The sequence below is a fragment of the Vidua chalybeata genome, chromosome 7 (genome assembly GCF_026979565.1).
Source record: "Vidua chalybeata isolate OUT-0048 chromosome 7, bVidCha1 merged haplotype, whole genome shotgun sequence".
Classification (NCBI taxonomy): domain Eukaryota; kingdom Metazoa; phylum Chordata; class Aves; order Passeriformes; family Viduidae; genus Vidua; species Vidua chalybeata.
The window spans coordinates 2,481,640-2,509,542 of record NC_071536.1 but is presented as its reverse complement, the minus strand read 5'-3'; the positions used below and the strand labels follow the sequence as shown (position 1 = coordinate 2,509,542).

The window sequence follows — 27,903 nt, the reverse complement described above, 5'->3', positions numbered from 1 at the left end:
AACCTTCCTAGGAATCTGCTCATCCTGCCAACCCCTCCAGTTCCACATAAATGCTTATTTTCTTCATTCAGCATTGCGGTCAAAATATCACTTCTGTATTCCTCTCTCTTTAAGCCCTGAATATTTTTTAAAAGCCTGAACATTTACTTCCTAAAACTTCAGGCACTTAAAGAGACCAGGAATAGAAGCAAAAGCTGCTGTCTCTAAACTCTTCATCAGAAGATGCACAGAAATACTGCACGACAGGATGGGAACATGCTCCTCTTCTGTGTGATGTGGGTCTGCATTTGGGATTTTAAATTTTATATTTATGTATTTATTTTTTAGAGGGGAAAATATACCTCTTATCATTTTAAGGAGAGTATAACTGGGAAAAAAAAAAAAAAAAAGCAGGGTATTATTAAGGAATTACTGTTTTCCCCTCCTGATTCATCCCCAAACTTTTGCTGTTGCTGTACCCCAATACCATTACACAGCAGGCTGTAATTATTGACAGCTGATTTATAGGGACCAGCTAAAATAATTAGGATGGCAATATCACCAGGAATAACTTTTGTGGCATTCCTTCATGGGCAACACCTGTTTGCTGTACACTTAATTATCCTCTAATGGACTGCAAACAGGCTTTCCTTGAAGAAGTTTTGGTGGCAGCTCAGTTCTGGGCATCACTTCAAGCAACACAATCCATCCAAGGACCTCGACATCCAATGGATTGGATTCCAAAGGTTACAAACTCTTTAATAGGTGAGTGGTTTTGCCCTTGCTGCAGCTGCAGGTCAAGATATTACATTTCAGAGAAAAGGCAGTGACGACGCTGTGGCTTTTTGTGCTGGAAAGGTTTGTGAACATGCTGTCCTCTGACAATGTCAGAAGGTTTCTTCCAGACCATAAAAAGCCAAAAAAAAAAAAAAAATTAAATATATATCTAAGAGCAGCAAGTAAAAATACCCTCCTTCATCAGGGTGCTTAATTCAGTGTATGATACCTCAGTATTAGCATTAACAATGTCAGGTCCATCTGTCAAAGGAAGAATTTGCTCTCCCACTTCTGCTCCTTGAGTTGTTTCCACTAAACTTCCAAAAATCCCAAATGACTTTTTTTTTTTAACAAAAAGCTTAGAGAAATACAATTTGTTTAGTTCACTGTGGCCACCACACTGCCTAAACACTGCACCCAAGGAAATGTATGTAAAAATTGTGTGCAGGACACCACAATGTGGTACCAAGAACATTTAAATCACCTCAGGGTATGATGCCAGCACAGAAATCACCAGGATGCTCAGGAAAGCTTAGGGTGGGAGGCTGCAGGAGAAATGCCCACAGCTTTTCCATGCATTTCAGTGACCCCCCTGTATTGCTCCTGATTTTTTCACTTAAAAAAAGCAGAATTTCAGGTGTTATATAGAGAACTGCATTTCCCTAATTCACCTTGTCATTCTGGTTGTGGGTGTCTGAAAGGGACACAGGGTGACACCACCTGAAAGCACTGATGGTTTTGCTTACTGCTAAAAGAACAGATGAGAGGTGTCACTAAACCCTGTTCTTCCATCCACAGAAAACAAATGAATATATTTTAATTTCCTGCTTAACTAGGGCTCATTTTCAACACACATTGACACAAAACACGTGTGCTTTTAAAAAACAAGGGTTTTTAAAATACCTTTACCAGTTTACTCCAGGAAAATAAAAACAAAAATAGGATTTCTCAGTAAACTGGGGTTCATCCTTTAGCTAAAAGCCAGAAAGTGTAAACCTGGAGTTGGGTCTGGACTGCACAGAGCAGCAAAGCACCAGGAAAAGCAATTACTGCACAAGGGGCACAGAACAAATACCTTTGTGTTAAGAAAACAGTTCTGAGAAGAAACATAAAAGGTCCTTCTTTGTCCTTCAAAACCTCTTTAGAAACGAATGATGAAGAAGAACACGGATTTCAGAGAGTTTGGAAAGCCTTCCTGAAGTTGCTGATCACACTTGCAGCTCCTCGAGCGCCGTCTCCCCGCTCCACCTGCGCGCACGGACGCGGAGCTGCGGGGGTTTGCCAAACCCAGGATGCTGAGGGAGGAGATGAATTCTCTTCCCTGAGGCCCTGGCTCAGGGTGTCCAGAGAAGCTGGGGCTGCCCCTGGATCCCTGGAAGTGTCCAAGGCCAGGCTGGAGGGGGCTTGGAGCAAAGTGGGATGGTGGAAGGCGTCCCTGGCCGTGTCCCAGCCCAGGGGGTGGCATGGGTGGGCTGTAAGGTCCCTTCCAACCCAGCCCAGCCCATGATCCCATGGTCTCCCCAAGGAGTGGATGTACCCATCCCACTGGGATGTGGCTGTGCTGGCCCTACAGCACACACTGGCTGGATCTCCTGGTAATGAAAAACTTGGAGAGCAGGGATGGTCCCAGTGCTGAAAGGCAGCCTGGGGCTTTCCTAAAATCCCAGAGATGGACGGAGGGGAGGCAGGCTCAAGCTGGCACAGCCATGAAGCTTTCAAACTAACAAGAGTAAGAAAAATAAACACTGGGAAAGATCTTTCTGTGAAGAGTATTTCCAAGAAAGCTTTTTAATTTTTCTGCTTGTTTTCCAGCTGAAAAGCCTTCCTATTATCCCTGGCTGTTCCAGGAAGTGCAGCAGCACAAGGGGACCCAAACAGATGAGGCTGTGAGCAGCCATTCCTCTTTGAAACACAGCTCTGTCTAATCCTGCTCCGAGCAACTTCAGGCAGCATGGTGGGAAAAAAACTGCTGGTTGCTGGCACCTTGCCTAATGCAAGCTTTCCTGCTGCTACCCTCAAAAACACCGAGGGATTTTTTTTTCAGTGACAAGTTCTGCACAGAGAACTGAAAAACTTCTCCCTGGGTTTCATTGCGCAGGAAAAAAAAAATATTCACAAGAATCTGATTTTCTGAAATAGGAATGGAATTTTAATTTTTGTCCAAGTGCAGCGCAGGTGCTTTAGCGTTTGTGTTGCTGTGAGCATTGTCTCAGAAAAGCTGCTGAGAGATAAACCAAGTGAGATGAAAGAAGCCATCCCAGAAAGAGAGGGCTGTGCATGTGCAGATAGTGTGGAGAGAGAAGAATCAGCATGACCTTTTTGGAAGGGCATAAAAGGGATGAGCATCAGGCCTTGGAATTGGTGAACCACCCTGAGCTCAGTGTCCATCATCGTGATATCTGAATACTTGGGCAGAGGTCAATGATCAAAGCAGGCATGTTCAAGGAGGGAAAAAAAGCCCTGCAAAGTGCAGTAAAAATGCTTGAGTTTGCTGAAGACCAGATTTAAACCTCATTGAACACTTCAGCTTTGGTGCAGGTGAAAATGAAGGAACTCAGAATTCCTGTTTGAAAGCTGACACTTGAAACGTGCCTGGAGCCAAAGGAAGGCAACACAAAATCTAGAATTACCCACACCATTTAACTCTGATCCATTGTACCTGCCTGAGAACAGGGGCTGCAGGAGGATCCACTTCCTCCTCCTCTGCACGTGGAGCCCAGGATTTCCAGAAGGAAGACATGGTTCTCCCACAGTTATCACCACAGGCTTCTGGAGCCCATTTGCAGCATCTCAAACACTTTGATCAAAGTGTTTGCATCTCCCAGAACACCTCTGATGGCCTATTTTGGATTTGTGGTCTTCAAAAGTGCAGTAATCCTCTGAGAGTGCAGATCTATGCTGCGGTGGGGGAAGAAAAATCCCCACGGGAATCATTTAGGTCACTGGACAGATTTGTAGCCAAGCACTGGAGAACAGGGAAATAACTGGAAGTGGAAACTGCTTTGAAGTGCCAGATAGATGTGGAAATCCTAGAATCATGGGATATCCAGAGTTGCAAAGCACCCACAAGGATCACTGATCCAACTCCTGTCCCTGCACAGACACCCTGGGCACAATCTCACCCTGGGCATCCCTGGGAGTGGTACCCAAACCCTCCTGGAGCTCTGGCAGCCTGGGGCTGTGCCCATTCCCTGCACCCTTCTTGGGGAAGAACCCTTCCCTGAGATCCAACTTTAACTCCTCTGACATTCAAGTGCTTGGAGAAAACACCCAGAACAGCCTGAACCTGGCTGGACTCGAGGATCCTTCAGGCCTTTCCCAGCCTCAACGATTCGGTGATTCTGCCTTGCACCAACACAAGTCCTAGAAAATCTGCCAGCCTTTGGGAAGAGCAGCCCCCCAGCCTTTTTGAGTCTTGCTAGGACATCCTCAATGGCAATCTCCAGGCACTGTGACTCTCTGTGAGACGCCCTTCTCCTAAAAGGACAGGGAGCTGGGGCACGCCTCATTGCCTTCTCCTTCAGCTGCCGCTGACGGACGAGGCTGCCTGTCCTCGCTGTCAGCCATCCCCTCCCAGCCCCGCCAAGGATTCAAGGACCAGCAAGATTAGCTGTCTGCTGAAGGATGCCCAGAGCTCTGGGATGCCCAGAGCCCTGCCTGGAAACTCCTCATTCTGCTCTTGTGGCCAAAGCGCTGCTTTCCGACAGCAGGGCTGTGCTTTACAGAGATGGTGGCAAATTAAAGAATTTAACAACCTCTGAGGCACTCCTGAGACACAACTGGCAAGTCCCAAACAGAGCAGGGTGCTCAGCTCAGAAGACATGTGAGAAGAGGCAGGTCAAAGGAAGGTGATGGGCTCATGCAGAGGTACAAACACTGTAAAAGGAGGGGTTGGCAATTTGGAGCGTGTTCAGGGCAGGGAATGGAGCTGGGAAGGGGCTGGAGCCCCAGGAGAGGCTGAGGGAGCTGGGAAGGGGCTCAGCCTGGAGAAAAGGAGGCTCAGGGGGGACCTTGTGGCTCTGCACAACTCCTGACAGGAGGGGACAGCCGGGGGGGTCGGGCTCTGCTCCAGGGAACAGGGACAGGAGGAGAGGGAACGGCCTCGGGCTGGGCCAGGGCAGGCTCAGGGTGGATACTGGGGACATTTTCTTGACAGAAAGGGCTGTCCAGCCCTGGCACAGCTGCCCAGGGCACTGGTGGAGTCCCCATCCCAGGAGGGATTTAGAAGATGTGTGGATGTGGCACCTGGGGACAGGGATTAGTGGTGGCCTTGGCAGTGCTGGGGGAACAGCTGGACTCGATGACCCCAGAGGGCTTTTCCATCCTAAATGATTCTACTCCCTTTAAGGCTCCTGGGTGTTACTGAGCTGCTGCTTGCCAACATCTTCCTGCCCTTCTGGAAGCACATTGATCCCATTCCTATGGGAGGGGACAATTTTGTTGAGTTAGTGCAAGAGGATTTCAGGTAACAGGAGGAAAAGAGGAAGAGGAAACAGAGGAGGATGAAGGATGGACTCTGCAATCAGAACAGGGACATCAGGGACAAGAGACCCAAGTGCAAACCCCCACTGCTCCCTCTGGGTCTGTGCCTGCAGCCCAGGACCACACAGGCTCCAGCTCCAGTGAAAACAATCTCCCCAGGAGAAGGAAAACATACACCTATTAACTGCTCAGAAAGAGATTTTTCAAAGGCTCTCGATACCCAGCTGGTCTTGATTCATATTGACTTCAACAAAATATTCTTGGGCCAATGGTGAACGCTCTGAAAAAATCCCCTCTGTAATTTGTCATTGAGGTTTGAAAATAAGTGGTGTAAAAGGGCTTCTTTAAAAGAAAAAAAAAAAAAAAAAAAAAAAAAGGGACAAATTAAAAATGAAAGGCTGAACTAAAATTTGGCTTCGGGCCATAAACTAAGGGGAAACTAACAGCAAAGATAGTTAAATGACTGGAAAGAGAACACAACAGGAGCTGTTATGAAAAAAAAGCTGATGGCTTTTTAAAAAAGGATTTGTATAGATAGCTGGGGAAATAAATTCCGGATGTGATAGAAGTGCAATTGAGAAATTAAATAAATGGAAAATAAGGATGACTAAGTAGTAGTTAACATGCCCCTTCTCAGTTGTATACTATTATCACATCTATTTTTAATGTCTCTTCAGCTGTCTGCAATTGTCATTCTTTTTTCAGAACTTGTTCCAACATTCTTTGATACTGAATTAGCTGTTTTTTACTCTCCCATGCTTACAACCACATCTTTTTCTTACTCAACACTCCCCTTTTCCCACAATGTTATTCCATTGTCTCCCTTTTTCATCTCTCCTTATGTGTTGACTCCCCAGTTTCTGAGCCCTCCAACCACCCTTGTTCATCTTTCTTTTTCTGGAGCTCTTTTGGTTGAATCCTAGCATGTTTCTTTTCTTCTTTTCTAAAGCTGCAAGCATGTTTTATATCATACCTGGCTCCTGTACACATTGTTACCCCTTCAGAAGGGCATTGAACAGCTACAGCAGTGTGGAAATAGTAAGCTTAAACTAAGGGAGAAAAAGAAGTTCTTTTTGGCTTTTGCTTTCTGGCTCGTAAAAAAAAAAAAGAACCCAAACATTTAAACTCTCCCCTTTTTCCTTTTATCCTCAAATAACACAAGCCTTCCACAAGCAGCTGAATATTCAAACAACGAGAGGCATCAGAAGTGTTGACCATTCTAGAGCTCAGGATGTGCCTGAGGAGAAGTGATAACACAAATTTTAATAATACTGAAAAAATTACACAAGTTCTGACGTGATCTGTGGGCTGTGGAGTGAACCTGAGTTTCTCCTCCTCGTTAACCTTCCAAGTGTGCCTCTTCCTTACCTCAACACCTAATGATGCTCCACATTAACTTGGGGATTCTGATTTATTAAAAATAAGGTTCTAAACACATTCCAGGCAGCTGAATTCACCACTGGGATGCCTCAGACGGTTCAGCTCCATCATTACAAGCTCACACTTTAATTTCTCACAATCCCCTTTCCCTCGTGCATTCAGAGCCAAGGCTGTAGCTGAGCTAACAACACTCTTCGGAATGGCATTTTCAAAATTCAGGCTTGGATTTTGATTTGAAACCTACCCTCGGCCGTGCCCGAGATGCCATCAGCTTTGAAGTTGCTGGTGCTTTTCTTCCGGCGGTGCTTCTTTCTGTTGGCGTGGGGGGAAGGAGGGGGGTCCAGTTTGGGGCTGGTGGTACTGGATATGCTGGGGCTGGAGCACACTGAATCTCCCAGGCCCGTGTCTGCAGTTGGGTGGGGGGGAAACAAAAAGGGGAGAAAAGATCAAAATGCTGTGAGATTGAAATGAGTTGATTGTCAGAATCCAAGCTTATAACCCCTGGCTGTTGGCAGATACGTTCTTGAGCTCCTTCGGGAGGTTCTCCAAACAACATCCATCCTTTTCTTCCAAGAAAGGACCAAAAATCCCCAACTTGGCTGAAGTGCTGATTCAGGTCCTGTTAGATTAACAGGACTCAGCAGCAATTTTAGGAGCAGGCCAGCTGGAATGCACAAAAACAACGGGAAAACACTTTATTGCTTCCAATTGCTCCTTCCTCCAAAGATCTTCCCTCGCCCCAAATCAATTTGTGTAACACTTGGGCATTTTAATACACAAACAGAGCTATCCCTACATCCTCTGGACGTTCTGTGCTGTCATTAATATCAGACAGACACCCACTGAAAAGGTGGTGATGGCAATAAAGGTGGGAAAACCAGGTAAGCCATGTGCACCTGGTACAGGTAATAATTGTGTGACAAAGGGTCACTTCCTACCTGCTCCCTAGGAAAATAAATAATCCCACGTTACTCTGTTCAGTTTCCTGCTTTATTAACTCCAACAATTTTAAGAACTGGGTCCTTCCACATAGTAAATATTCAAGTAACCTTAATCCAGGATTTCCCCCCAAGGTTGGTAATATGATTTTTGTTTAATTACTGGCTTGGTTTGGATTTTAATTATAAAACTCCACATAAAACCTACACTTAAAGGAAAGTGCTTGCTATTATGGAAAGTGAAGCCATTTCCAGAACCTTGCTTAAATACTATATTGCACCTTAGTGCAGTATCAGGACTGCATTTATGTGCCATATCCTTAAAATCTCCCAGACAGATATTCAGCAAATACATTCCCATGATTGCCTTTTGGGGTTAAATACTTGATGACTGGTTTCAGAATAGCAGACACAGGGAAAAAGAATAAAAATCCTTATTATAAAGCTTAAGTGTAATAACAGGAGTGCATTTAACTTAATATGTCGGAAAAATATCAAGCCAAAGATTATTAAAAAAATAGCTTTTGATTTTTTTTTTTGCATAGTTTAATTCCCACAGAACTGCCTATTTGACAAAAGCCAACTTATTTTGGTTTCTTTTTCCTCCCAATAAAGTTTATTTACTAATTACCCCCTAAACACAGTTGTGCTCTAAGTTATTAGTGGGGGATAAATTATGTAGCTAATTGCCTGGCAAGAGAGACCAAACCAAACATTAATCGTTATGTTAAGGATTTTTGTTCTTTTCCCTACATCCACTAGATTGAAACCAGTTCCCAAGAATTTAACCCCAAAAGGGAATCATGAGGATGTATTTACTCTGTATCAGTGTAGGAGATTTTAAGGATTTGACCCATAATTGGTGCAAGTGGCTCTCCTGGCAGAGTTTGCTGTCTCTCCAGGAGAGGAGGAAGGCAAAGCCAGGTGAAAATCCTGGTGGGAATTCTCTCAGCCAAGGGGACAGAGATCCTTTTGGATCCATGGCATGGAAAGAAGATGCAAAAGAGGGTGCCAGAAACACAAAGGCATGAGCACAGATGCAATGGGGTTGCTGCCAGTCCCAAGTATTGATCTCCAGCTCCACTCTGGAGATTTCCAATGGTGATACTTAAAAAGAAGGAGAAAACCCCCAGGTTGCCCAGAGGAACCGTGGCTGCCCCATCCCTGGAAGTGCCCAAAGCCGGGCTGGAGGGGGCTAGGAGCACCCTGGGCTAGTGGAATGTGTCCCTGTCTCAGGTGTTAGAACTATGTGATGTTCCAACCCAAACCTTTCTGGGATTCTATGATTCAAAATGCTTCTCTTTCCCCCCCATCATTCCCAGCTTTCACTTTTGAAATAATTAAACCCATCCGAGTTCACCACTCCTGCACCCGCAGCATCAACAACCATGCCCTGCACCCATCAAATGGTGAAAAAAACCCCAGAATCCTGAGGCAACACCACAGAGTACATCCCATTAAAAACCATCAGGCTGGATCCACACACTGGTGGCAGCTCTGTCCAATTTCCAGGCCGTAAATCCCCCCAACAAAACCTGCTGGAGAGCTCTGAAAAATGAGGGACGTACGGGGTTGACGCCTGGTGTCGGAGAGCTGAAGAATTAACCTCCCGTGGTAAATCCTCGTCATCCCCAGCCCCTTCCAGGTAATAACCTGCTGTCCTTGGGTCAAACTGCTCTCAAGTGGGAGCCTGGAGCTTTCCCTCCCCCTCAACCAGCAAGGAAAGGTTGGTCCCTCATAATCGCGGCCGAGCCGGTACGGCCGGCGCGTTGCTGGCCCGGATTCCCGGTTTCCGAGCCCACCCTTTGAAGATGGGAGTTATTTAACGTTCCCCCGGTTTAAAATATGAGCAATCAAAAGGCGCCGGGCTTCCACGCTGTGCTCTCCCATTTCCCTCTCCTTCCCTTGCCTGACAAGGTATTCTTCAAATTGAAAAGAGGGCTCCTGAAAGCTCGGGCTTGGGGAAACTGTAAATGAGTTCAGGCTTCAGCCCGCTGAATGCAATTTCATCCTCCTGACTGAATACAAATAATGCATTTTATTTGGTATCAATTACCACGCCTGAGAACAGACGACCACTGCCGGCACTATTAAATATATATATTAGGAAAAAAAAAAAAAAAAAAAAGAAGGGGAAAAAAAAAAGGCAAGGAAAAAGGCATGGCAAATTAAAAAAGCAAGCGCCTCATTACTCCCCATCTCAACCAGCTTTGACAGAGGCACTGGAACTCATAAGCTGCGTTCCACTGGGCTGGGATGGGCTGTTTTCCAGCCATCCCGCACGTTCAATGTCAGCCATTAGTTCTTCCCAATCGGGCATCAATGTTCAACACACACCCGAAAAAATATATAATACTGGTAATAATAATAACAATCTGCAGCCTCTCCGAGCTTCAATACTTGAAGTATGAGTCAAAGCAGCAGTTTCACTTTTCACTCGGGAAGCTGACAAGCATGACTAGAGGGGGAATAAAATAACATTCAGTTCGCATAAATATCAAGCGGGCTGCTTGAGACTGATGGGCCAGGAATGTATTCTTAGCCATCATTCTGGCAGACAGGCCCAAGGACACTCATAACTTATTTTACAATCATTTAGTTTCAGCTCAAGTGGAAAACGTGACAACTTATCTCTGCTGACAAGATGCCATATCGAACCTTACAATTAACTCTCCCCCGATTATCTGCCCAGCCCATCATTAGCTCTGCGGCTCTTGATGGACTGCACGGGCACAGCTTCCCCTGATGATGGTCATCATTTGCAGGGTGCAGAGCTCCATTACACGACACCGAGGACAAAACTCTCCCCTTGCCGTGGAGCTGGGGTTGTCCTGACCGGCACAGCCTCGTTTTTGCAACTGTTTTGGAAGTGACGAGCAGCAAAGCCCTGCTGGAAAATGTCTTCTCCCCCAAAACGGAGCATCCTCGTGCTTCAGCCCATGCCTGCTGCTGCTGCAGCCTCCAGGAGTGAGCCAGAGATGCCCACGCTCTGTCCCAGCTGCCAGGAGCCTTCCTCCCCCTGCCCTCCATCCCTCCCCAGTGCCATTATGAACTCCTTCAGCTGGAAGGGGGAGCTGACACAGCCACATCACGGAATTATTTGCCTTGGAAGGGATCTTAAACCCCAGCTCCTGCCACGGGACACCTTTCTCTATCCCAGTTTGCTCCAAGCCCTGTCCAGCCTGGCCTTGGACACTTCCAGGGTCGTGGCAGCCCTGTGTTAGGATGTGCAGTATCTCACTCCACACCCAAAAGCAACAAGTAACACTTGGTGACCAAACACCCTCGAGTTATGCAGAGATGGGACATAAAAACCCCACCCCTCTGCTCTTCACATGGTGATTTTTCTCTACAGGTGCCCGACACGTGGATTAAGACAGAGACTGTTCTGCTTGTGCAAGTCTAGCCCTCGTTGGTGAGAATTTACCAAACAAAACAAAAAAAACAATGCAGCTTTTACTCCACGAGGCAAGTGCCATGCCTGCCTCCCTCCAAGATCCATTTTGCAATTATAGTCATGAGAGAAATTCCTTTCAAGTATGACAAACTGTGGTAGAAGAAAGGAGGGGTGGAACAGAAGAAACACTTTGTCTACAACTACAACCCAGAGTCAAGAGACAGAACATTAAATGAAATCCAATCCTCAGAAGACTCTCAAGAGCTGTGCTGTTGTACTGGGCTTTATTTGCTGTTTGAAACAATTTCATATCCTCTCCCAGTGTTACAAATATTTTGTAAAAGGTAAGAATTCCCACTTCCTATCTTTTCTATTATTTTGCTATTTGGAAGCTGCATATGCTCAACAAATGGATCTCAAAGACAACTCCATTTGTGCCCCCTAGGGACTTGGTGAGTGTCCTCCTGGATTTGAAAAGGGTGGAAAATTAACAGAATCATCACTGCATCATGGGACTGGAAGTGACCCAATAGATCATCCCATCCCAACCCCTGCCATGGGCAGGGACACCTTCCACCATCCCACTTTGCAACAAGCCCTGTCCAGCCTGGCCTTGGGCACTGCCAGGGATCCAGGAGCAGCCCCAGCTGCTCTGGGCACCCTGTGCAGGGCCTGCCCACCCTCCCAGGGAACAATTCCTTCCCAATCTCCCATCCATCCCTGCCCTCTGGCAGTGGGAGCCATTCCCTGTGTCCTGTCCCTCCATGCCTTGTCCCCAGTCCCTTTCCAGCTCTCCTGGAGCCCCTTTAGGGCCTGGAAGGGGCTCTGAGCTCTCCCCGGAGCCTTCCGTTCTCCAGATGAACACCCCAAACTCTGAGCTGTCTGAAACTCAATCCAAACCCAGACTGTGCTTCCTGGTGCCCCAAGAACAGAAAAACAACTACCTTGCATCCCGAATTCCCAAGCACCCCCAGTCCAAACCTGTCCGAGATACGACTCTTCCAGCACCTGCAGCAGAGGTGCAGGAGATGCCAGCACAGGAACCAAGGAGGCCAAGGAAAGAGGGACAATAAGCCAGGATGAGCACCCCAGGCCAGGGTAAAGGAGCTGGGAGTGGAAAAAGCAGGAAAAGAGGCAACATGTGAGGTACGGGAATAGCACAGCACAAAGGCTGGGACACAAAAGTCCAAGAGCGGAGCTTCGTCGTTGGCCCACGGCTCCTATTCTCTCTGCCACACACACAACCCTCTCTCCTGTGTAACCATCTGCAGCGGAACCAAGGATATTCTGACCCCTTCTATCCCCGTGTCTTTTGATTTATTTCATATTTTTGTCAAATCACCTATTTACAAAAACTTGAAACAAACTCAACAGGTGACGCTATTCTCCACAGACCAAAGTCGAGCTTGATCTGGTTTACATTTTTCTTGCATCTTCTTGTTAAAATTTTCCAACAGGCTTTCAAAGTGAAATTAGACTTTTTTGTCAAGCCCAGCTCCCCAACACGGCCTTATTCTCAAGTGGCTGGAGATTGATTAATTTGGGTTTTTGATTTGCCGAAGTGACAAGAAGTCAGACGTTACAAAAGCGGGAGCGGTGAATGGGATCAATTAAAGAGCAGAAGCAGCAACACAATTAATAGCACCGGGTTCAAGAGCAGAAAGAAAGCGCTGATGACGAAAACAACAGCAACAGCTCTGCCTGCAGCAGGAATCTTTGCTGCGACCCAAGGAAGGCTGAATCCAAAGAGGGTGTTTCAGAACTTTCACTGTGCCATTAGTGCTGAAATGAAATAAGGCAAAGATGTCGGTAGCTGGTGGACTGAATAATAAAAAAATAGCTGGACACTTTCATCTTCCACACATGTGTTTTAAATAAAGGTGAGAAAAGCAATCCTTTTATTTAAACAGGGGAAGCAAGAGACTATAACTATTATTATACAAATCTGTAGTTTGTATTTCAGACCCATTTCCCTGAGCTGAGATTTTTCTGGCTGTGAAATCCACTGCTCTCCAGCTTCCCTTTACAGCTATTACCATAAATGTTCTATCAAGTTCTTTATCTTCCACCTCTGCCTCAGACCGAAGTGAAAGGGACGCTGCAATCGCACAGCGCAGATGTACAGGACTGACATTAAAATCCTGTCAGAACTGCAGCTTGAAACAAGTCCGTGGATGTAATAAACACTTGGGAGTAGGGGAGAAGGGGTGGCATGAGATTGCAGCCTCCAGGAGGAAAAAAAAAAGGCAAATATTTGTCAGGTACAGAGAGCTCACACCTTTGGAGGAATTTGGTGCAGCTGGTCATCGCTGAGCTGAGCTCAGCTCGGACACTCGAGCTATGGAGGGCTCAAATTAACCTGCTGCACTGAAGGAAATTAAAGGGAGCTCTGAGCAGAACTGGGGGATGGACACCAAAGAGCCTCGGGAGCCTTCCCTTCCCACGGCATCTCCCATTTTTGCAGCCTTGTGCCCAGAGCCTGCAAATGTCAAAACTGTCCTGTCATCCCCAGGAAGCCCCACTGAACGACTCCTTTCCTCTCAGAGCAACTTCAATTAAACAAGGAAAACAAAGCTTCCTTCTAGGCAGCAGAAGAGGGATTTCCCTGCTTTTGGAGGGTCTGGCTCTTGCTGTGTGGCAGCACCTCCAGACCCCAGGGCATGAGTATCCCTTGCACTCTGTGACAAGGGAGGGACATTGTCCACAGCCTTGGGAGAGACAATCAGCCTCAAGATGCTCAGGCACAGATATTGGAAGGCTTCAGTAATTTTGGAAAGACCCTCATTACCATCTCCCTTATCTAAAGGGAAGACACATCACCTGTAGCTCATTCCTTACCAAAGCACAATGTTGGGCCATCATAAAGGAAGCATGAGAGCAGAAATGCAACAATAGACCTTAAACAAATCCCACAAAAGTACATTTTCCCTCCTAAGGAGCAACACATTACAGTGCTGGCAAAACAGCATCCTGCTCCCTGGAACTTGAAGGATGGCTGGGAAGAAAAGAAGCTCCCTTTCAAAGGAAGCTCCTCGTTTCCAGGAGGAATTCATCAGCTCCCACAAGGAGAGGATACAACTATTCCTACACAACTCTCTCCTGTGCTGCCAGGACGGTGACAAGCAAAGCAAAGACTGTGTTTTAGAGGACCTGCAACCTCAGGACGTGAACTGGGGATGAGATCCTAATCTTCCTTCCTCCACACATCTTGCCTGCAGCAGGTTTAGGTCAGGGGCAGGGATGATACAAACTACTCCCTGAGCGAGCAGGGTTTGTTAATTTATCTCATCGCCCGTCACACAGACGCATCCCTGCACTCCCCTCCTCTGCTCTGGATGTGAACGTGCCCTGTGGAAAGATCAAGCCTGACAAGTTGTTTGAACACATAAGGACAACAAACCAGGAAAGAGAAGCCAGTCTGGGATGCTGCAGGATGCCACCACATCCCAAGGCAAAGTAACTCCGTGGCTCCTGCTGAACAGACCTGCGGTCGAGATGTACAGGGAACATCCCTAATTCTTCTGGCAGAACCTTTTCACTGGGCAGCATCAGCCCTGTGAGCCCTACGTGGTGTCACCCTGAATTGCTGCCAAATGGGTGTGCCATGCCGTGGGCGTTGGCTTCCCCCGGCCATCAGCTGTGATGTGGAACAGGGAGGGGGAAAGCAGCACGGAATGCAGGAATTCTGGGCATTCACTGCAGGTAACTTGCTCGTTTCAGGCAGTTTGTTCCCTCCTCACGAGGGAGAAAGGAGATGGATGGTCCTTTTGAAGACACACCTCCGGGCAGAAGCTCCTGGTTCAATTCCAGGTCACGTGTTGGTCTGTCTGGGCCAGGCTGGGTGGGGCTTGGAGCAGCCTGTCCAGGTGGGAAGTTGGACAGGATGGTCTTTAGGGCCCTCCCAACCCAAACCATTCTGTGTTTCTATTTTTCATGCTGTAACTGGTTTCTATCTCCCCCTTCTGAAGCCAGGTAGATCATCAGGCACCTCAAGAACAGCTGCCAGCTGCAGCACCCTGGACGTGGCAAATCCACCAGGACCATCCCCAGATTGGTGATGTGGGAACAAACAGACCCTTGGAGCACACTAAAAGAACACATTTTGGGTGAGCAAGCTCCATCATGGTCAGGCACGTACAAGTGTGTGACAAATTTAATTTTAGATCAAAAAGAGATGCAGAAGAAATTCACCTTAATTACACAGAGGGGGGCAGAGCTCCACCCCGATCTAACCATCAGCGCTCTCTTCTCATTGCATAAAAAAAATCCTCATTTAACAACATCTTGCTTTGAAATAGAGACTGCAGGTCAGCAGGCACTTGGAAAATAATGAATCCGTGGCTTACTGAATCACTTCCTACTAAAATATTTACCTTGTGTTTCAAGATAGGCAAAGTAAGACAGAGAGGAAGAACTGACTCTCTTCAAAGGATGCTCAGAGCCAGAAAGATGTCTCGTCTCTACTCCTGTACTTTAACCTTCTGTCTGTATAACCTGTGGATAACTTCAAGCTTCAAACCCACTCTGTGGTAATTGAGAAGAGGTTAGGAAACTCTCCACTGTCAGTCCACGAGACTTCAGTGACAAGCCCTAATATCAGTGTTTTGGAGGGGGAAAAAAAAAAAATCAAGAGACTTTCACTATTAACATTTTCCAATTAAAGCTGAATAATTGCTGTACAGCAAATTGGCTGTTAATTGCATCATGCTAGGCAGGAAAAAGCTAAGGCTTTCCTGGTAACGTATGCCACGAGCAGCACTGTCAGAAAGGAAGAGAAATAATGGCAGCAACACCAAGACCGCTCTTAATCAAAGGCAAAATCAAACATTTTCCTATCGCAGACACCCAGAGCTGAAAAGCAAAGCTCTTAAAACACAAAGCTCTGTCTTTCAGAGGTGTCAGGTGGTGCAACTGCCATCGACAAACTTTTTTTTTTTTTTTTTCTTTTTTGTAATTTCCAATTTTAATCAAGCCCTCTTTCTATCTCTTGGCTAAATAAGGCAGGGGCCCTCCATCGGAGCAGCCCCCGGTGCACCGGGTGCTCCTGGCCCGTGGGTGGCACAGCCTGGCTGCATGAAGGGATGAGATCAACTGTGACAAAGGAAGGGCCCGGGCACTTGAAAGGAAAAGCTCTCCCACCTGCAGGAAGGGAAGCCCTGCGCTCCAGCTGGCCCCCAACAATCCCCAGGTTGTGGCCAGGGCCCGGCACAGAGGCTTCTTTCACCCCCTGAGCCGTGTGTGCTGTGAGGTGGCTTTGAAGTGTTGGATTCCATAGGTAAGGAATACACAACATCCCTAAAAACCCACTCTGGGAGCTGGGCTGGGGAGAAACCCAGCCCGCCAGCAGCCACGCTTGAGGAGGCAACTGCTCTGCTCTTAACTGGAACAGAAATTTCATTAAGCCCCAGAAGGGATAAAAGCACTGAGTGTGTTTCTTGCACACTCTTCCTCCAGACCCTACAAAACAAAGCACCGCACTCCTGGCTGCACATTAAACAATAATGCAACATTAAACATTAAACAAGAATCTAACTATTACAAGCATCTATCGGAACTTCTGAAGTGTGGATGTGTAAAGAAGAAATCCTCCAATCAGGAATTGCTCCTGTGGGACATGAACATTTTGCTTTCTCAACTTTGCGTTTAAACCTTTACAAAACTTAAAATAAATGTAGAATTTAGATTATTAGATAAACTTAGCTTATTTACAGTAAGATAAAACAATTAAGAAAATAGAAAAGCTCACTGATTTGGGAAGCTTATTTACTTCCCTCCTTAAGTCTTCCTTATAAAGCCCATAAATACAGAATTCACTGGGCTTATGGAATTTGTAAGCCACACTGCTTGAATCAAAGAGTTCATAAAATGTCACATTCTGCTCTCGCAGTATTATGTCTTTCCTCTGTGTTTACTTGAGAGTGTGTCTCTCGATTTATAATGCTGTCTGCAAACATGATTTTATTTTCAAAGTCCATAACCTCCTGCAGGATATTGTGTGAATCCAGCTCATGTATTTAATTCCTTGCAATTACTGCAAACATTTCAGATTAAAGCAACCTCAAACTGCAAACATGCAAAATTAAAACCTTTAAAACTTACACTCTTCTAAAATACAAATGAGATTACAGCACAGCCTCCCTGACAAAGAATTCCCTTTGTCCACAGGTGTGATCATCTCCAGTATTATACCTTACATGAAAATGTTTTTATGTAATAATTCAAAATAATGGTTCTAATACAAAACCAGAGAAGAGAATACATTTTGCAGACTTCTAAGAGCTGTATCTATCAAATGTCAAATGTCTGAGCTACACAGAAGCATGCTGGGTATCCAGCTGCCTTCCTGGAGAAGCCCTGACTTTTGGAAAGTGTTTCTTGGGCAGGAGCTTGAAGAGCTGATGAAGACAACACTCACTCTCCTCACTGTTCTGTCCCGTTAAAGCCTGAACTCCAAGAATAGAAGTAAAGTGCTTTGGCTTGAGGGCTTTTCCCTCTTTTTTTCTCCTGAGTGGGGATAACAGAGAAGGTGTGACAACCAAGCCCAGCTACAGGCAGAAAAAGCACAGATTTACTGAACACTGCCAGACAATCAAATCAGATTAATCAGCATCAGTAACCAGAAATAAACCACCTTTTCCCCCTGTTATAAAGAACATGCTACTTGCATTTTTACTTCAGTGTAAAGCCAAACTAAATGCAAAATCAGTATCTAACCATCCATAAGTAAATGCTGGGAAAACCCAGAGCTTTATAGCTCAGTCAAGAAGTTAATTTAGTCCCATGAACAATTTACTGACAGACATTTGGCACTCCAGGCTGTGAGCAACATTAAGATCAGCATCAGGTTGCCAACGTCAAATTACCTGAGGATGCAAACTCATGTTTCTTGGAATCAAGAGCAGGATTTAATTGCTGAATGCAGCAATTCTTTGTGTTTTAATCAGGGGGAGAGCAGAAAGAAGAAGACCTTCGACAAGAAAAGCAGATGCAGAACTGCAAAAATGTAGCTCAGGGTTTAAGCAGCAGCACTGGATAAATAGAGGAGCAGTTGAAACTCAGCCAAGCTGTGCAGAAGTGCCCAAAGTCCTCCCTAAACCAACATCATGGCAGAGCCTAAACCTCAGAGCGCTCTTGGTGCCACCAGAGACACAAAGTAAAGAGCTGCTTTCAGATCTTTCACTCTTTGATGTCACTTCTCTGCTGGACACAAGGCCCAGTGGGAGCAGATGGCAGCAGCTCATCTCCAGTTTGGTGGTCACTGAGCTGCCACCCATGGCCTGGATGGGCAGGAGAAAGGCACAGACCCACAGCATCATTTAGGTTGAAAAAGCCCTCTGAGACCCTTGGGTCCAGCCCCTAAGCCAGCACATGTTCCCAAGTGCCACACGGTTTTTTACACTTCCAGGGATGGTGACCCCAAAGTTTCCCATCAGGCTGAGACTTCCCGTGGTCTGCACAACAGGAGGGGTAAGCTCTGGGTCCTGCTGCTTCCAGGGGCTAACACATTCCCAAAATGCCCAGGCACAGACAGCACCAGCTGGATTACTGCTCCAAGCCCCTTCTCAGAGCACTTATTTATCACCATTGCCCTCCAGGCCTTACATTACTTTGGGGAACCACAGGCTGCAAGACCCCACCATCCCCTGCCTGAATTAAAACCAGTGTGAAACCTCAAGTCCTGCAGGATCAGCAAATCCAAAAATTCACCAGTTTCCTAGGACACTGCTACACAGAGTTTTTTAATATTTCTGGTTGACTGGGCTATTTCAGGTGAGAGCTTGTCAAGAATGCCAGGTGAATTTAAATACTGGAAGTTTCTCAGTACACAACCTCATGCTGAAAGGGGATGGCTTTCCACAAATTGTTAGAAAGTACTGCTTTATAACCCACATTTCCTCAAGGTATGCTGAGAAAACAAAGGAAATAATAAGTTGTTGCTAGCAGAGTTTACTCTGCTGAACTGCAGTGGTTTCCCTCTGGAAGTATTTTGCCGAAAGCTATTTGTGGATCACAAAGAGGTATGAAAAGTAGAAGAATGTTCCCTTTCCTGTCCTATGTAAGATAATGTAAACTATGTGCATATATTAAGCATGGTGAATTTTATTATATTAAGTGGTAAGAATTACAGAAAATCCCAGAGTTGCTCTAAAGTAGCTAGGGAAAAAAAAAAAAAAAAGGGACAAAATAAATCTATATTTGCTTTTCGGTCACAATTTCCATATTTAAAAAGGAGAAAAAAGCTCTTCTGACCTAAACCATCTGTATACACTGACCAAAAACAATTCTGAAATTCTATAAATCTATTTGAAATTATATCATTGCTCCTGGTCAAGAACTTGCCTATGGAATTCCAGCAGCTCTAAATGGTATTTTCTGATGTCAGATGCAGGTTGAACCATTTCCTTTCCCAAGGCAGAGCAGAAGGTTCCATCATTTAATCATTCCCAGCACTTAGGATCAGACAAGTAAGGCAAGTTGCAAGGTCTGCATTAATATCAACACTCCAGCGACCTCTCACACCCCATGGCACAGTGAGAACTCAATTTCACATTAATAAACCCTAACACCAAACTGTTAGAAACTCAGAAGACACCAGGTATTACAACTTCCATAAATTACAGCCGAGCTCAAATGGCCCGTACAAGCAATTGTACAGTGATAAAGCCTAAGTGGATGATATTTAAACAGATATTTGATTTACAGCAGAATTTTACATCATGCTGGAATTCAAATGACAATTTACAAGTCCAGAGACCAGAAATCCCTGTCCCGTGCAAAGTGCTGTTTGCAGTGCTCTGTCAGAAGAGCTGAATGCTGAATCCTTCCCTCTGATGGTCTCAGGGCACAGAAGCCAAATGATAAAACAGGACATTTAAAAAGAGAATGAACCAAGCTGCTGCTTCATCCCCAGGAAGGAAATTACATCCTTGGTCTTCTCAGAGTGATGGCTCACAAATCTCACTTCTGCAAGGCAGCTGCCTGTGGTTCCTGGCACCACAAAAACTTCTGCTGGCAAACTGGGGGTCTGTCTGCCAGGCTCTTCAGAGATGCACAAACTGTGAAGGCTGGAGAGCAGACAGACCCATCTCTCTAGTGGCATCAGCATCACTAAAATCATGGAATTGGAAAAACCCTCCAGTGACCCTGTCACTGTCCCCAGTCCAGAGCACTGAGTGCCATGTCCAGGACATCCTTGGACACCTCCAGGGATGGCCACTCCAACCCTCCCTGGGCAGTTCCAATCCCTGAGCACCCTTTCCATGGGGAAATTCCTGCTGCTGTCCACCCTGAGCCTGCCCTGGCCCAGCCTGAGGCCGTTCCCTCTCCTCCTGTCCCTGTTCCCTGGGAGCAGAGCCCGACCCCCTGGCTGTCCCCTCCTGTCAGGAAAACTTCCTCACTGAAAGTGGGGTCAGGCACTGGCACAGGGAAAGGGTGGAGTCATCATCCCTGGAAGTGTTCAAAAAATGTTTGGATTTGGCACTTAGGAACAGGGATTAGTGGTGGGCTTGGCAGTGCTGGGTTAAAGGTTGGACTTGATGATATTTGAGGGCTTTTCCAACTGTAAAAATGTTCTGGTTTTATGAAAATAACAGCTGGATTTACAGAGGAGGAATGGTGGGATGCACAATCCAGAACAGGTCACAAATGGCTCCCCTGAGACCAGGAGCCCTCCTATTCCCCAGCAATGAGCAACTACAGATAATTCTGGGTGATAAAAGAAGGAAAAGAAAAAAAAAAAAAAGCAAAACATCAAGGAGGAGATTTATCAGAGGAAAAAACATCGCAGGCTTCCAGTGGGATCCAGGAAAACCTCTGGGCCAATAGCTGGAGCAGCAGTAATTGTTCCAAATCTATCAATAAAGCTGAGCTGCTCCTTCATTGACTGCAAACACCAATTTCTTTCATGGGGGATTATAAGTTGATGTTCATGGTCTCTCTACCACCATTAGGGTGATAAACAGTTGAAACTACATCAGGATCTGACACGCAGATCAATTCTGGGTCCATAAAGAATCTACACAAGAGGTTCCTGGACAGGGATTTACTGCCCCCAGTTTTTATTCTCTCTCGCTGCTAAAATTACTTCTGTCAAGCACTTACAAGAGTACGGAGGAGAAGGGAAAAAAAAAAAAAAGAAAAAAAGAGGAAAAAAAGGCAAAAAGAATTAATTTTTCATGTGCTGCTGGAACAGCCTTTTGAAATTTCAGGAGTTTTTAAGGCAAATATGTTCCTGCATTGGAAATGATGCTGAACAGCAGGTGGGACTGAGCTAAATAGTGAGCCAGCAGCACGAGCTGCTCACTATCCAGCACGCAGCAATTTGAAACACCAAACTAAGCTGTCGAGATTTTCTCCCAGGGCAGGCACAGGCTTCATGTTACCAGCGCCAAATTATATTAGACATTTAATTTTAAACCTCAGGTACTTAAATGTAAAACCTTACAACAGTAATAGTCATAAAGCAGTGGGGCATTCCATTTCAGAGAATGGATTTTTCTATTTTTCCCCTTTAATTTAACCAGCACCTCCTGTTTTGTGGCTCTGCCCACTACAAAGTAATTTATCTAATTAGGAGATGTTCACAGCTGCTTGAAAGACAGAAGCCCCAGGAAACCAAAGGTCTGGTTTGGAAGACTTTGAAAAGTTCTCTGGAGCCACACAAAGTATTAATTTAATGTGAAAAAAAGGTGCAGAGAAAAATTGAATCCCAATATGTTATTTTGTCTACAATAAAACCACGTGACAATAAGCAGGCATATTCTCCAGTACATTGGCATTTGAATTCCAAAAGATGCTTAGCTTCTTGCCATACCTGCTGCTTTCACAGTATTAGCTTTTTATGACTTAAATTCAAAAATCTTTTAATGGAGAAAAAAACCCCAGAAATTAAAAAGGGTTTTTCATGCGTCAACTTGCCAACATAAAGGACACATCTCTGAGCTTACCCAAAGATGATACACTCAGAGCAATCAATTATTCTTGAGGTTTTGTAAGAGTTTTAGTGCAGTACTTCTGAGTCTGCTGACCCTTAGTTGCCTAAAACTCGTTTTTAATCCAATTTTCCCTCAATATTTATAAAAAAAACAACCCCTCAACATTAAAAAAAAAAAAATACTAGAACCTCTGCAAGAAATTATTCGAGCTAGGCTTCTTCACAAGTACCAGTCACTTGCAATTTCAAAATAAGTATTTCATAGATAATTCTGGCTGTCGTCTCTTTTGAGCCAGAACTAATCCCATATGAATGTCAAGTCAGAAAAAGGTACTGCACATATGGGAGACTGCAGAGCTGGGGTGGGAGAAAAGGTTCCCTTCACCAGGAATTGTAAACCAGCTCGGGATCAGCAGCAGGAGCAAAAGGCAAGTCCAGCAAATCCAGCATTTTGAAGCCAAGGGGATGGCCAAAGCAGGAATCTGGGGGCTATTTCTACTTTTGAAGATTCTATTTCCATGCCACTTGTAGCAGTTCACTGAATTTTGAAGGTTTTTCTCCCCTGCAGCCTCATTTGGGACATCTGGCATGGGGATGGCACCTGCTCACCTGCCTGCAGGTGTGTCGAGGTGCACAGGACTGCAGCCTAGAGCTCCTGCTCTCCTCCTACAGCCAGCACTCAACATTCTTCATCTTGCCTTAGAAAAGCTACAGGATGAAAGGCACAAAAAAAGCCCAAACTTTGGTCTAACCTCTCAGAAGGGAGGTGGAGTTGGGGTGGATTAAAATGACAAAGCAGCTCAGGAAAAGGAGGCAGAAAATACATGATTTTAAGTGGGAAACCAGCTCAGCATCCATGCAGGGCAATGCTGCCTCCCCTAAAAGCTTAACCAGGAGTGGGTGAGCTGGGTGGACACAGAAGAGGACAGGGCTGAATTGTTTATTTCACTGTGCTGCTTCACAACATCCCTGCCTTCCTGCAAGGCTCAGTCAGAAAATTCTTAGGCAACATCTGGACCATTTTAATGCAAATTCTCCTGAAGGTGCTGCCCCCATGTTTACAGCTCCAGAAAAAAAGTCTGTGCTTTGCTAGGTATGAATTTGATAGTTAATGCCACTCTGAAACACGGTGATCATGATTTTAAACCCTCTGTTCTCCTAAGGTGGCACTAAAAACCCAGAGATGCTCTCAGGGCTGTACTCAGATTCAGACCTTCTACAGACACAGAGATATATGTGGGACGTGTGAAATAGTTCCCATATTCCCCTAACTGTTCCCATTTTAGGGGCAGCCATCAGAAACAGCATTCCTCCCCTTTCTCCTGACCTATTGATCCTGGTCTGGTAGCAAATACCACATCTACCCTTTAAAAACAATTATTGCTACAATCTAATAATCCCAAAACACCACCAGGAATAGCGCCTGCTCCTTTTAATGCTGTTAAATGCTCCACAGAGGAAACACTAAGACTGTGCCAGGAGTGTGCAGGCAATGGAGCAAGAGCACAGCAGAGGAAGGACACGCTGAGGAGAAGATCTGGAGGCTCATTTACTGCTAATCTCCATCACACAGGGCAAGGAACGTGAGTATCAAGCAAACAACACACATTATGTGGCTGCTCCATCCCTGGGAGTGTCCAAGGCCAGGCTGGATGGGGCTTGGAGCAACCTGGGATAGTGGAAGGTGTCCCTGCCCATGGCAGGGGAAGATGGGCTTGAAGGTCCCTTCCAACCCAGGCCATTCTGGGATCCTAAGATCACGTGCCTGAAATTAAAATTAAGCAGTATTGCAACTACATTAGCTCTTCATGTTGAAAAAAGTCACAAAATTCTTTTAGGCTGCTCCAAGTCCCATCCAGCCTGGCTTTGGACACTTCCAGGGCAGCCACAACTTTTCTGGGCAACCTCTGCAGGGCCTCGGCATCCTCTCAAGGAAGGATTTCTCCCTAATATCTAAGCTAAACTTCCTCTCTTTCAGTTTAAAGCCATTCCCCCTTGCCCTGTCACTCCGTGCACACATAGAAGAAGTTAATGTTAAAAGTTAATCCATCCCCTTTTGTCTAATTCCAATTTTTCCCTCAGATGCTGCAAGCTCAGCACCCAACATCGCGAATTTCACTTCTTTTCTTTTCCCTTTTGGAAAAAAAACCACCAAGAGCACCAAACTCCCCGTTTACCCCAAGGCACGTGACCCCCCCAGAGCTGCAGGTTTCTTACCACTGCTAATGCCAGAGTTGGCAATGACTGTGGCCTCGCTCCACTGATCTGCACTGGAGACCGAGTAGGAGCGCTGGTGCAAACCGTCCGGGCGGCTGTTGAAGGACACCAGACTGATCCCACTGGCCATCTGAGACACAGATGTGCTAGCAGTCACGTTCCCTAGGCACAAAGGGAAAACAGAGCGTGTCAATAGAGAGCACAGAAGGGATTTCGCGTCGGGATGGATGTGGGGGGTCTCAATGAGCAGAAATAGGGGTCACTTCACCCACACAACGACCCTCCCTGAAGCGCCGGAGCTGACGGTCCCGAGACTGGCTCAAATCCAGCTAAGAAGACAAAAAAGCCAAATTTTTCATGGCATCACCTCATTCTGTTCATTCACCTTCTGGGAAACACGATCTTCCACGACTCTGCTACCAGGCACGCTCTCTGGAGCTTCTCTGCTTGTTAGACTGCACACAGAAAATCAATTTCTTCCTAAAAGCCACCGTTTATACAACTGAGCCAACTCCCAGAGTTTAAAACAATCCGCCTCTAAATAACTCCTGACAAGGTATGTCCCCAAAGAACACACTGCTGGGGAGCAAAGGACTGCCAGCACTGAGAGACCAAGGAGGGGAAAAAAACTTTCTTGGACATTTAATCTTAAAACAACACCGTGACACAAAGCAGACATTGGCCTGACTGCAAGTGTCACTCCTGGGGCTGGTCCCAGGAATGTGACACAAAAGGGGACACACAAAGAACAGCCTTTACCCAGCAAACACTTCTGTATTTTCACCATCACTGAGGCCTAGGACATTAAAATGCTGGGAGCTGTGTGCAAGGGGGAGTGACAGGGACAGGTTTCTCACCATAAAACAGGACAAGTGGGATCTGGTTGAATACATTTTAGAGTAGAAACAATTAAAACCTTTCCAGAAACTCAGGTTTCTGATGGTTTTACTCGCAACTTGCTATGGGCCAAAACCTGCTCCGCAGTTTTGGGTTCTGAGCACATTTTACTCCATTCCTAGCAATGGGCCTTGCATATCATAAAGCCACAAAGAATTTACAGTGCCAGTTTCATTCCTCAGGGCAGGCTCTCTAAAGGTGCCCCACAGGTCCTCTATGGATTGAAGAACACTCTTAAAAAACACATGCAAAGGGAAAGGAGCAGACGCAGTATTATAACGCACTCTCACACTTTGCATTTCCATTGCACCTTCTACTGATGAGTTCAGAAAAATTAATGAATTAATTTTCAATGCTCCTGTGAGGTTGTTAATTATCTGCTATCATTTCCCCCATTTTTCAGAGGTTAAATGACCCAGGGCCACAAAGGAAGATTGTGGCAGACTTGAAAATAAAACCCAGATCTCCTGACTCCCAGTTCTATCATTATGTCTTTTCCCAGAGCAGCCTTTGGGAAGACAGCAGAGCTTAGTGAACTACTTTGTGTTTATTAGAGTTGGCATAATTGTCCCTTTCTCTCCTCCCCTTTCCCAAGACAAAATCTCCTCTTTAGTCCTTAACACAGATCCATCACAGTATCTGTGCCTTCAATGTACTTACTCAGCCCTCAAGAACTTCTGCCTGGCAAACCCTGCTTTGCAGATATGAAATACAGACAGAAAAACTCATTTGTTTCATTATGCAAAGTCTAAGGTGGGTTTTGGAACCATGGTGGGACCTCCCAAGGCATGACACTACAGAGCAGAGGACTAAATTGCAATTCGGTATTTTGAAACCACAACAGAAAATGAAAACATGAGCTGACAAAAGTTGTATTTTGCGCTGCCTTAAGAGAAATCTCTCCTTCCAAATCAGCTTCTGTGATGCTCGCTTTGAAATCCCCTTTTCCTCTGCTTTTCACAATCCAGAAAAACGATGAATATTAAGAAATTGTTTTGATGATCCACCAAATTAAAGGGAATGGCTGATGTGAGTGACAAGAGTTTGAGACCGAGTGGGTTCTACAGACTTGAGATTTAGGCCAACATAGACACAACACAAGCAGTGATATTTTTATGCTGACATCTTCTACCTAGTCCACAAGCTTTTGAACACAAGCCTCCCATCACCTTCTAACCATGATGTAAAACCAACACCTTGAGAACACCAAGATTCCTGTGTCATCGTGTCAGCACCAAAAGCTCTCCTCTCACCTTAATGAGGTGAGAAAACTCCAACCCCACGCTGTGACATGAACCTGTTGAGAAGCGACTTGTTCTGGGAACCAAAGAAGAATTTTTTCTTTCACTGCACCTCTCTCAAAGGTATGGGCTGCTAGCACAAAACAGGTGCCAGGTGCATTCATGTGACACGTCACTGGACTGTGATTAACCCAGCCCAGCTCCCTTTCCTACTGCCTTAGCCTGGTAACCTTTATCCTGCAACCTCTTTGATAATTATTCAGGATTAAATCCCACCTTGTCCAGGTGCTGCAAGGTGTGTATTTTCATGACATATCAGACCATCAAGCCAGCATCCATGAGTAGGTATCAGAAGGGTCAGACCATAGAAAATAGAGTGCCTTTCCTTTCCTGTTCTCCTCCTCGATATGTTCAGCTCTAGCACAAACTTGTTACTGAGAACCTTATTTAAAAATCATTATTTCCCAATCCAGTGCTAATTTTACCACTTCTCAGTCCAACTGCAGGACATGAATCCCACACTAGGCGCTAATGCTGCCACCCCAAAACAAGGACTGCTGCTCTTGCCAGAGCTTCTCCAACACAGTCCCACAGTTCATCTACAATGGGCAAACCCCAAACCAGACCTGGCAAAAGTCCTTTAATTTTCCTCAGGGATAAAGCCTCGGCAGCAGAAACCACCTCAGCCTTTCAGCAGGCAAGCAGGAGACAGTGAGGAAGAGGAGGCCAGCAGTACTCAGTGGAAATGCTGAAGATGTCCCTACCCACGGCAGGCGGGTTGGACCAGATGAGATTTAAGGGTCCTTCCAACCCAAACCATTCCGTGGTTCCCTGATCCATGGACAGCAAAGCCCTGTGTGTTGGGCACACAAAGCCTTTATATCCTGCACCTCTTGTCCCCACAGCCACAGCCAGATTCCCATCTTCACATCTACCCAAGCTCCTGCTACCTGGCCCACGCCGGAGCTGTGAAAGAGTTGCCTCTTCAAATGCATCCTGCACGCATCAGCTGGTTGCTTAAGTTGATTAGCAGGGGGCAGTTAAATTACTATGCTAATCCATGTATTCTCAGCACTGTTTCCTTGATATGGATATGTGTATATGCTTACTGGGAAGCCTTGATTAGTTCAAGCTTCAATGTGTCAAAGGCTCCAGATTCTTTCCAAAGAATAATTTTAGCTGTACTCACATCCCTAAAGTGTGGGAGCTGATTTGAAAAGGTACTTACCTCTACCATATGCTATTTTTCTTTAAACAATTTGCATTTCAAAGGGAATATGGCATTTATATTTGAATGAATATCAGTATGTTGCCAGAACTTGTCTCAAATGAGCAAAAAAAAAAAGATGCTGGTCTCCTATTGAACAAAAATGTTTTCATCTACCAAAGGAGCATCAAAGAAAGAGTTCCTCTTTCTAGCTCTAGACAGCTTTATTAAAACTATCTTTTCTGATGTTATAAAACACCCCGTTACGGCCGCGCTTACAAAACGTTCAAACAATTAAGCCCCACAAAACCCATCCAAATTAAGATTCAAGGTAATTTCCAGGTTCGGCCACTGCTCAGCAGACGAGCCCCTAAGAAAAGTGAGCGTGCTCACATGAAATCCCATTTAAATACCCAACTATTCAGTGTAAAACGCTGCAAAGAGCACGAGGAATT

At 45.6% G+C, this 27,903-nt stretch overlaps 1 protein-coding gene across 10 annotated transcripts in view; it reads right to left on the bottom strand.

Annotated features, from left to right (window-relative positions):
* AGAP1 (ArfGAP with GTPase domain, ankyrin repeat and PH domain 1) overlaps positions 1-27,903 on the bottom strand; it is a 341,321-nt gene that overhangs the window by 105,132 nt on the left and 208,286 nt on the right. For 7 of the 10 annotated variants that reach the window (XM_053947217.1, XM_053947218.1, XM_053947208.1 and 4 more), the window contains 2 exons: positions 24,104-24,265; positions 6,863-7,024 (listed from right to left, as the gene is read on the bottom strand). In XM_053947217.1, the coding sequence (XP_053803192.1) occupies positions 6,863-7,024; positions 24,104-24,265 (324 nt within the window). The remainder of the gene's footprint in view (positions 1-6,862; positions 7,025-24,103; positions 24,266-27,903) is intronic. The other 3 variants (XM_053947213.1, XM_053947215.1, XM_053947214.1) reach the window with 2 other exon arrangements.